The sequence below is a fragment of the Python bivittatus genome, unplaced genomic scaffold (genome assembly GCF_059951505.1).
Source record: "Python bivittatus isolate LINGU-HERP-01145 unplaced genomic scaffold, Pbiv_v1 ctg000180_np1212, whole genome shotgun sequence".
NCBI lineage: Eukaryota > Metazoa > Chordata > Lepidosauria > Squamata > Pythonidae > Python > Python bivittatus.
The window spans coordinates 3,230,471-3,241,303 of NW_028277047.1; the positions used below are offsets into that span (position 1 = coordinate 3,230,471).

At 46.8% G+C, this 10,833-nt stretch overlaps 1 protein-coding gene across 3 annotated transcripts in view; it reads left to right on the top strand.

Annotated features, from left to right (window-relative positions):
- Positions 1–9,637, top strand: part of FDPS (farnesyl diphosphate synthase) — a 15,151-nt gene extending 5,514 nt beyond the window's left edge. For 2 of the 3 annotated variants that reach the window (XM_025171510.2, XM_088137288.1), the window contains 10 exons: positions 1,307–1,465; positions 2,506–2,666; positions 2,794–2,934; positions 3,872–3,952; positions 5,201–5,323; positions 5,901–5,974; positions 6,258–6,330; positions 7,175–7,252; positions 7,827–7,961; positions 8,880–9,637. In XM_025171510.2, coding sequence (XP_025027278.1) covers positions 2,526–2,666; positions 2,794–2,934; positions 3,872–3,952; positions 5,201–5,323; positions 5,901–5,974; positions 6,258–6,330; positions 7,175–7,252; positions 7,827–7,961; positions 8,880–9,080 — 1,047 coding nt within the window. In that variant the 5' untranslated portion in view covers positions 1,307–1,465; positions 2,506–2,525 and the 3' untranslated portion in view covers positions 9,081–9,637. Of the gene's footprint in view, positions 1–737; positions 1,071–1,306; positions 1,466–2,505; positions 2,667–2,793; positions 2,935–3,871; positions 3,953–5,200; positions 5,324–5,900; positions 5,975–6,257; positions 6,331–7,174; positions 7,253–7,826; positions 7,962–8,879 lie in introns of those variants that run through there. The other variant, XM_007435760.4, reaches the window with a different exon arrangement.
- Positions 9,638–10,833: the final 1,196 nt, after the last annotated feature.

Genomic DNA, 10,833 nt, shown 5'->3' on the forward strand with positions numbered 1-10,833 from the left:
TGCCCCCATTTTGCAGATTTTGGGGGTCAACCTTTTTTCCCTTTTGCAGTAATAGCTGGGGATGATTTCTGTAACGTAATGCGCCCATGTCATTTTAAAGGATTCTTGAAGATCCTTCCCCCCCACCCCATGAAGAAGGGCGAGATGGTTTTCCCAAGGGAAATCACTCTGCACATGCTCAGAGGCATGCTGCCCTTTTTATTTATTTGCATTTATGTCTATTCCAAATTTGTCACTGCCCATCTCGCTACAGAGCAACTCTGGCCGGTTTACAGCAAAAACAGAAGACATATGAATTCAAATAGAATAATTCATTCAAATGCACGACAAGACTCCTATATTATTTGATTTTTTTTTTTTAAACTTTTGACGCTCCTTCCTCACGGGGGAAAATCTTTCGCCTAAGGCGGGCTGAGAAAAAAAACAGATTTAAACTTCCCAAACTAGTCGGGCAAGAAAGAAAGATTGAAGCCAACTTGAAGGCTTTTTCCGCCCCAAACAGCATTTTTCTCCCCACCCCATTGAAATAAGATCTAATTGAGTCCCGCCTTTTTCCCCTTATTGGACCATTAAGGGGATCCAAAAGGTAGCCTGGGAGTTTCGTAGTTTTGCACAAAAAAAAAAAATTAAAGAGAGAGAAACTTTGCACCACCTAAGCACTTCCTAATTCTGTCCCCACCCTAGTGGGTTAATCTATTTAGAGGTGGCATGAGGAACACGCCCACTCTTTTTTTCCCTGTGAGCCAATCCACAGCTCTCTTGAGATTCAAGCTCCTCCTCCCCTGCTTCTGATTGGCTTTTAACTCCATGGCCCGTCTTCATACGATGGAGAAGGCCAATCAGGAGGGTGGTGCGGCTCTGATCTAGACTTACCTCGACGGCCTCTTTTTTCCCCTCGCGAGGCTCTCTGGGGGTTGTAGTCCCCAGAGCGGCGGACCTGCCTTCTTGCTGCGGAGCTCCGATAACGCGAGGACTACGAATCCCAGAACCTATCTCGGCGCAATAGGAATTATAACCATACAGGGCACAATCTCTATTTAGCGCTCGAGATACTTGCGGCAATAGGAAGGGTAAGTCGCATATAAGAGTTTTCTGCGTTATTTTGCATTTTGACGATTGCTGCTGCTCGAATTTCTGCCTCCTTTGCCAAAGGAGACGCTGCCCGAATAGCCCTGCAAACAAATTTAGACGAAGTTGCTAGTCCGCATGATATTTGTGCTGTCTGCTTTCTTAAACCCACACTTGTTCTTTCGCTGATGCTGCTCATGGTCATAACATCGCATCTCTGTGGACTTTGAAACCTTAGGACTGAATTGCAGGCGTCGCCTTCTCATTTCTGGACTGGGGTTTCGGGGACCCCCTTTCGAAGCTGCAATCCTCCACGAAAGGCGCCTTTCCTACCTCGCAGGGTGGTTTTTCGGGTTGCAGCCAGGCTGACCTTTCCCAACTTTTTCCTGCAAAGGAGGTGAGTAGCCTGTCCGGATCTTTTCCGTTGGCTCCGGGAAGCCGCTGGATTTATACACCCCCAGGAGTCTTGGTGAAGCCCAGCAGGATATAAGACGGAGAGAGAAATGAAAGGCTGGGATAAAAAGAACTTTTTTCAAGGAGGGTTAAGGCCTTTGATGGCCGACGTTCGAGGGAGTGATGAAATAAAAGTTCTGGGCATTTATTGCGCAATCCAAGGGGAAGGGACCTCAGGGGTCATTTATCCCACCCCTGGCTCAGGGCAAGAGCTGCTGCGACAGCTTAGATCAGTGTTGTCCAAACTTGGCCACTTTAAGATGAGTGGACTTCAACTCCCAGAATTCTCCAGCCAGCCATGCTGGCTGGGGAATTCTGGGAGTTGAAGTCCACTCATCTTAAAGTGCCCAAGTTTGGGCAACACTGGCTTAGGTAGAGGACCACCCTCAAGACCTCCAGGGAAACCCTTATGCTAAAACCCCAAATTCTGACGGTGCCCAAGACGACAATTGGCTCCCCGTGCAAAATATCCTCTTATCCTCCTTCCCGAAATGTTTAGCAAGACGGTCAGAGCGCCAAAGCTGAGCCTTAATCCAGCTTTGATTCTTTTAAAAAAAAAAAAAATGGAAGAAGCTAGGGCTTTTCCTGGCCCGAATGCAATTTACTGCATTTACTTTACTGCAATTTAATTTTTAAAAAAAACAGACATGTGGATTGGCAAAGCACGTCAAGCACGTCCAGAGTTTATTTTTGATTCATCGTTGGTTCATCATCTTCTCGGACTCTCCTTTCCCTTTTTTCGAAGTGTTTTTAAATGGATGTTTTATGGATTCGTATAGATTTATGGTTTGAATGCTCTGGGTGAGTCGCCCAGAGTTCCCCCATTGGGGGGAGATGGGCGGGGGAGAAATGTAATAAATAAATAAAATTTTCTTAGGGGAACAACGTGGGGGGATGAGATCTTTTTGCACTTGGGAAGATCTGGATTCGAGCAGCGGGACCGCGGTAGGCCGGTGTGAGCGGTTTGAATTTTTCCTTCCCTAGGTCTGCGTTCTAGGAAAAGGATGAGCGAAGATGTCAAGCGCAGGTCCGCAGCTACGGACAAGGACGAATTTGTCCATTTCTTCCCCCAAATTGTCCGGGATCTGACGGAAGACGAGCTTCACCCCCCCGAACTGGCCGACGCTATCGCCAGGCTGAAAAAGGTGGGTTCCCGGCAAAGCCCTGCTTGGCTACGTATACCAAATCATGATTTGCTCACAAGCCACCATGCGCGGCACGCTGTTCTTAGCCACAATCGCTGCAACGCCTTCCCTGTCGTTTCCTCCCTAGGTGTTAGAATATAACGCCGTTGGTGGGAAATATAACCGCGGGCTAACGGTGGTGGCTGCTTTTCGGGAACTAGCCAGACCAGACCAGCTTGATCCGAAGAGCCTCCATATTGCCCTCGTCGTGGGCTGGTGTGTTGAACTGGTAAATTCCTTTGTGACTTCTCTCCAAGTCTGCAACGCACGTGTGGCTTTTCCGACCCGCTGAGCTGCGTGTCCTCTGAGCTTTAGGGAGGGGAATCGCTCTTCCCTCCGTACCTCGGTCTTCTCACGTTACTAGTCCTCAGTGTTGTGACTTCCCAATTAGGTTCCGGTTTGCAGAGAATCAGCTGCAATCGAACCGCGTGTTGCAAAATGGATCGGGGGCCCTTTAGGTTCTCCAAGTTTTTAGAAGCGTGAAATGACATGACAGTGTTGTGATTCCTCCAGCAAGTTATTGGGCAGATTAGAAATATATGGATGATGGTCATATTTGTTTGTTTATTAAATTTAGGGGTGAGGTGCGCCCCTACCCTCCCAATTTTTCCGAGGGAATTGAAGATTTGGCAGTGCCGACTTGCCTGGGGGGAGGAAAGATACAATCGACCCTGGGGATGGCTGGCACCTTGACGATGCGCCTAAATTAACATCTGCCTCTTGGAAGTATTATACAGGAAGTGTGTTTTTAACCTATCTAATTAATACATATTTATCTATTTTAATCAATCTTTATTCTATTTTTGCTGTAAACCGCCCAGAGTCACCCCACAGCGAGGTGGGCGGTGACACATTTGAAATATAAATAAATATATAAATCAATTTATGTGCCATCCATCTGCCCCAGAGGGTGACTCTGGGCGGCTCACGGAGAAACAGTCAAAATATAAATATATCATTTTAATTTTGAATTCAATTTCAGTTCAGTTTTAAAAATGTAGGTGTCATCATTTTAATTACGATCAACGACGTTATTATTTTTAAAAAAGAAAGCATCGCTCGCCTCCATTCCTGCTTTCTCTTCCGCGCTTACGTCACTGGAGGAAAAAAAAATGCTTCTTCTTCTCTCGCCACCTGGAAAATGATGGCATCTGGTTTCGTTCTAGCTCCAGGCCTTTTTCCTAATTGCAGACGATATCATGGACTATTCGACGATTCGCCGGGGCCGACCTTGCTGGTACAAACAGGTAATCTGAAATGATCCTAAACTGTGATGGAATGGAATTATGAAAGCCAAGCTCAGGGAGATAAGCATTTTCTTAGCTCGCCAGAACAGCGTGGGAGGAACAAGAGGACGAGACTGGCACCTCCCTGAGGAATTCACACTGTTGTGGCTGGAGGACTTTGGGAGCTGGGGTTTTAATCTGGGAAGATTCTTGCTAGAGGTTGTAGCTGATAAACATAGCTGGACTGAATTGGCATGGTCTCTTGGAGTTCCTTGGGCTAGCCCTGACATCAATCTTCCCGGACTAAAACCCCAGCTCCCAAAGTCCTCCAGCCACAACAGTGTGAATTCCTCAGGGAGGTGCCAGTCTCGTCCTCTTGTTCCTCCCACGCTGTTCTGGCGAGCTAAGAAAATGCTTATCTCCCTGAGCTCGGCCTTCATAAGTCCATTCCATCACACAAACCCACTGTGGCAAAAGAGGGGGAAATACTCTTGTTTCTTTCCTTCTGGGTGCCAATTTCGCCTTGGGACAATTCTGAATTTTACTAGCCCTTGAGAGGACTGAACCAAGGCTGTACCCGTGTCCTAAACAGGCAGATAACCTCGGATCTCATCCTAAAAGCTTTGGGACGAGGGACCGTGCGCTGATTCTTCTGGCATCTGGAGATCAAGTGATTGGGTTCAGGCCGCGCCCTTAATTTGATCCTTGAATTGAATCATTGCAGGGGGATTCAGCAATACAGTACGTTGTAAACGGACCCAAAGAAATACCAGCCCTCAAAAAGAATAGACAAAGATGACATGAAACGAGACTTGGACGCTACCCGCTGTCCAAGGGGATATCAATGAAATGACATAGCAGTTTCTCCAATCTGGTCTCCTTTGGGAGAATTGGAATATAATAGTTGGAGTTTGCCCTAGCTGGGAATTTGGGCCTCGTGCCCCAGTTGTGCAAAAATACAGAAAGCAAATCTTTCAGCCACGGGCAACGTAGCTCGGATGCCCAGATCTCTGCAAAGGTTTTGCTTCGGGAGCCACAATCCCGCCAAGCCCAAAGACCCTTCGGAGTCCGTGAGCCCAGAGACGGCTGGAGTAGAATTCCCGCTTCGGGGACTGGTGGGGGTGAAGGATGGCCCTCTGTACATGTTCAGAGGCCCTCTTGTTATTTGCAAGAAAGTTAAAAGTAGGCGTTAGGGGTTGCTTGATGGCCTGTCTTGATTCTCCAGCAATTCTTATGTTGCCTTTTCTCCTTTTTCGTCTCCTCCTGTAGGAAGGGATCGGCTTGGATGCTGTGAATGATTCCTTTTTGGTTGAGGCTAGCATTTACCAGCTGCTGAAACGCCACTGCCGAGATCAGCCGTATTATCTGAATTTGTTGGAGCTTTTCCACCAGGTGAGCCTTTCCAGAGCAGCTCATCCCAGTAAACCAGGCCTGTTCCTTTTCCTCCCGTCTAAGATTCCTCTTAATTTGGCTGAGTTTTATTTGGGGCCCCGGAGAGGCAGCGGAGGGGCCAAGGCTGAACTTTATGGCGTAAAAAAGGCTAATGCCTGGAATCGAAGAATCCTATAGAATGGAACCTTTTACAGTCTATTTTAAATCCGGCCTAAAGTCAGAGAAAACCCACAGTATTAAATACCCAGGTGGTGTAGTGGGAAAGGTGCTGGACTAGAGATGGGGAGACCCAGGTTCAAGTCCTCCCTCAGCCACAGACATCCCCTGGGAGTCTTTGAGCCATTCACTGGCTCTCAGCCCGGCCTACCTCGCAGGATTGTCGTGGCGCCAAGGAGGAGGAGGAAATACTACATAGGCCGCCCTGAGCTCTTGAACCCGAAAGCTGGGGAGTATATCTAATAAATCAATGAATAAAAAAGCCAAAGCAGAAGGAAAGAGGTCCTACTGGATCGTGTTTCTTGCTTTTCGATGATGATGTTCCTCATCATCTGCTTTTCTCCGTCCTGTTCTTCCCCAGATTTCCTACCAGACAGAACTGGGACAAACGTTGGACCTTTTTCAGATCAATTTGAATTGCTTCACCGAAGAAAGGTGAGAAGCCCTTGGGGTAATGGAGGAAGATGGGGCTTTGGAAAGTCGAACGCTTGCCTTTTCCAAAAAAGTCCCGTTTAAAGAAGAGAAGGCCTCGCCGGTATACCGGGACCCCGTAAGCAACACACCCTTGGCATCAATGTGTGGGTCTTGCAGAGCTGGGGGGGGGGTCTCCTTTAAAAACCTTGTCCCTGAAATCATCGAGGGCCACCGCAGTGCTCTTTTTAAAACGGTTGCAAGGCGTCATTTGTCCCCCAAACGCTCAAGACCTTCTGTTCGGCAGGTACAAGGCGATTGTGAAGCACAAGACGGCGTATTATTCATTCTATTTACCCGTGGCGGCGGCTTTGTATATGGTGAGTCCAAGGTTCTGCGTTCGCCGAGCTGCCGAGAGACAGAAAACATTAACACGCCTCCCCGTGGATAGGCTGGTGTGGTTAGCCCTTGAAGAATGGGCCTGAATAAAACACTTTTGGGGGTTTTCGCTACGGTGATCTTGGATGAGTCGTCTTAGTTGTCCAACTGAGTTGGCTAGGATCCTTACGGAGCTGGGCAACTTCGAGAAATTTCCCGAAGGGGAAATGGAGACCTCTGATCTTGGCCTCTCACGGAGAAATGTTCTCGCAATGCCGCTGGCTAAGAGTCAGGAAAACAGCTCCAAGGTTTCTACCATCCGCGCCAACCCTCCGAGATTAAACCCAAAAGTAACTAAAAAACGAACTTAGGATCGATGGTTTTACAGGAAAAAAAAAACCTTACGATTGATGGTTTGGAGGATTAGAAAAAAATAGATTATAGCAAACAGGGAAGTCATGCTGTTAACTGAGGTTAATTTACACTTACGCCTGCTGTAAAAGAAAATCAGAAATTACTTCTTTATATTTTCTCTTTTTTTTCCTGCATTTTTGCCTCTGCCCTTTCTTTCGTTTTCTCATTCTTGCCTTTCTTCTAAATAGTAGCTTCTCTTAGTTTTTATCTTTCTTGTTTCAAATCGTAATGAAGTTGTTTAAAAAAAGCCCCCAAATTAAACTTAACGACTCTTTTTTTTTTTAAAGATAAATGAAAATAAATGGAGGAAGTCCCAGCTCAGGGCAAGGAATAGGGAAATATACTAGAAACGGTAGTTTTAACTCATTGCTCCCGGTGAAGTTTATCCACGTAGTTTGTATTTAGTTTTTCCTTCTCCTTCTCCTCACCTAGGCTGGCATTGACAATGAAGAAGAACACGCAAACGCCAAGGCCATCCTTTTTGAGATGGGGGAATTCTTTCAAATCCAGGTACTGTTTTTTGCAACTTTTTGCCAAGGATGTCGGGATTTGAACCCGGGACATCCAGACTTGGAGGAGCGAGGCTGGCTATTTTCCCTCGTCCTCTGTTTTTTTCAGGCAGCGTCTCTGTTCTTTGCAAAAGATGGCTTCATGAGGGCTAGAAACTTGCTGATGGTTTAAGCTCCCAGAAGCCCTCTATAGGAGAAATCTGGGACTGCATGTTTGGATTGGACAGCAATTAAATTCCTACCTGGGTTGCAAAGGACATTTGAACGCTGGTGTGCCTTTCGTACAAAGAAGTGTGTGCAAGGTTCGGTTTTAACTGGCCGATCGTTCACCTCTCCCCGGAATAAAGCAATATTTGCCCAACTGGGGAAAAAGCAAGAAAAGTGGGAAGTTTTGCAGGGGAGCTGATAAGCTGATAAACTGGTTTTGGTTAACTGCCAACAATTTCTTGCAAAGGGGAGCCCCGCAGCTCTGCAAAAACCCTGCAGCCTGAAATCGTTTTAGTCCTTCCTGGAACAACAGCGAAGCTGATCCTTGGGACAGTCCAGAAATTAAAATCCATCTGTTTTTCCTGCAGGATGATTTCCTTGACACTTTCGGGGACCCCCAAATGACCGGCAAGATAGGGACAGATATTCAGGACAATAAGTGCAGCTGGCTCGTGGTACAGAGCCTCAAACTGGCATCTCCAGAGCAGCGAAAGATTTTGGAGGTAACCTGGCTTGCAAGACCGTGATCAGAGAACCGGGTTTCCCAACGGCGCCTGAATCAACCCCAACTAACCCTCCCCTCCCGGAAGCTTCGATCAAACCAACATGGTTTGGGAAGCCAGTGAGCTTCGGGTGACCTTAGATTTGCTTCTGAGGGGCTCCCCACGTGTTAGCCCTGCGAGGTGGTCCAAACAAGAAGCCCAACCAGGAATCCTAGCTCTATCTTTATGAGAACAGAAAATTTTATGTTTGTTACGGTCACGGGCCAGAATTGCAAACAGAACCGTATTAAAAATAAAGTAAAAAGAAAAGAGGATAAAATGTTAGGATGGATGGCAGGTTCGTGGGTGGACATCTGTCTTTATGGCTTGGTTCCATTAAGAGGATCTTGCAGAGTGAAAGTATTTCTCTCCTCCTATCTTTTTGCTCTGTGGAAAACTAGGCAGGGCCCCTTTTGAGATGCTTCCCACACCCCTTTTCCTTCTGTGGGCTGAGCCACCTTTTACACGCCGGATGTTCAGTCTGTGGCTCTCCCTCCCATCTCCCAAGGCCATTCCCCCAGACCATTACACTCTCCACTTCAGTTCCTGTTTCGCTCCTTTTACTCTCTGGAAACCTAGGCAGGGCCGCTTTTGAGATGCTTCCCACATCCCTTTTCCCTTTTCCTCTGGGCTGAGCCACCTTTTACACGCCGGTTGTCCAATCTGCGGCTCTTCCTCCTGTCTCCCGAGGTCATTCCCCCAGACCATTACAGCACGTTGCCCCAAGGCAGACTATTTCTGGAGGCCGTGATTCAGGGCTTCCACAAACTCAGAAAAGGGGTTCATTCCTTAAGTGGCTTGTGCAAACGCAGCCCGGGTGGGAGAGGCTGGAAGGATTACATCTTCACCTGTCCGGACTTAGTCTTTTGAACCCCGTAGGAGAACTATGGCCAGAAGGATCCGGTGAAAGTTGCCCGCGTGAAGGCCCTTTACGAGGAGCAGGACCTAAAAGCCGTTTACGAAGCCTACGAAGAAAGAAGCTATCAGCAGCTCTTGGGTTTAATCACCCAGCACGCCGTTCACTTGCCGGCCCAGATCTTCCTGGCTTTGGCTGAAAAAATCTACAAGAGGCAAAAGTGATCGCTCAGAAAGAAAGCCGCCTCTCATTTTTTAATCTGTGTTTTTTTTCAGCTGGGACTTGAGCTAAAAAGTTTCTTAGAACGGTTGGAGGCTGATTCACAAGGGGCAAAACGGGTCAAGGAAGTTTATCCTGTCAAAAAGAGATGAACGGGAATAGAAGGAATATTTTCCTCCCCCTGGCGGGATTTTATTTTATTTTTTCTCCAGTAGATGCACTATTTAAGAAGCTGATAGATTGACTGTACTTTTCTTGCTCTCTAAGGCGAGAGAAAAACCCAGCCGTATTTCTAAGGCTGCCTTTTTCCATGTCTGCGTCCTTCCCTGACCTCAGGCAGGGCTGGGAATCCTGGCTGCTAGGGTCTGCGGTTGGGGAGGATTGGAATTGTAGTCCAGGAACACTTAGGAAGCGGACGAGTTGCTGCTCGGGCGTTCACGATGCCCGTCTTCGATGCAGGAGGTGGCTTGCTAAGCCGGGAGCCGTATTTGAGTGAAGCTGAAAATGGTGTGAGGTCTTTAATGGCTGCTCGAAAGGCTTTGTACCAATAAATTATTTTCAAATCAGATTTTGCGTGGTGAAGGGGACGATCTGGTGGCGAGCGTGGTTCTTTTTCTCCAGGTTCCTCTTCGTTCCAGCCGTTGCAGAAATCCGGAATCCGGATCCCGTCTGTTCCTCACGTTCCTCGCGGCTCGGTTGAATTTAACATTGGTCTCCAAAAAACTAGATTTTTTAAAAGCAATAGCCACATCCTTTCAAAGGGTTTGGACCGGTTGCTAAATGCTAGTTAAAGCCACCCTCTCCCCATCTCTGAAGATAGTGGACCTTGGAAGATCATTTGCGAGCAAATAGAGAAGAAAAAAAAGTGTTTTTCCCTAATGCCCCAGTTGAGAATTTTCTAAGAGCATTTTTGGGAATCCTGCGTGTTGGATCAGGCAGGGCTGGGAATCCTAGCCGCTAGGTTGGGGATGATTGGAATTGTAGTCCAGGAACACTTAGGAAGCGGATGAGTTGCTGGGGATTCAGATGGACCTATAGGTGCTTTGGGGGTGAAGATACCCAATCTGGACTTCTACAATTATTTCTAACAATTAGAAACCACCGTCCCGTGTTCCTAATCATCTACGCGTCATACTGAAAAGTTTGTGAATGCTTTTGAATTTTCTGCATGGATATGACTTAAAACAGGATCTTTTCTCCATATGCCAAATAAGTCGTTTTAGATCATTTTCTTCCATAAATCAATGAGCGACTGTAATAAGGTTTTTGGCTCATCCGTTTCATTGGGGTCTCTTTATCCAGTTTTAGGACTTGGGCGGAGAACAGATCATATTTTAGGTCCTATTTAGGCCAAAATATTGAACATTCAAAAGGGTTCACAAACGTAAGCACCGCTCTATCACCGAGCCTTTGCATCATGAGGGCTAGAAACTTCTTTACCACCGCTGAATTACGGACAGCCGAATTCCCCAAGCGTCGTTCTTCATTTGAGTTTAGTTTATATCTGTGGCATTGCCATCTGATGTCTCTACTGCAAATGAAGAAATATCTCCTGGCTGTAGGATATATTTATTTTTAAAGGGTGTGTGTGTGTGTGTGTGTGTGTGACGCCTAGAATTATTACTCACAAGAACTGAGTGGTATGGACAAACTGCAAGAGGCATATGTGTATGTAGCATTAAAAATAAATATAAATAAATGCCCATTCGTGTTTCAGGAACGTCCCCTCCAGGAGGCCTATTTTAAAGCGATTGAGTG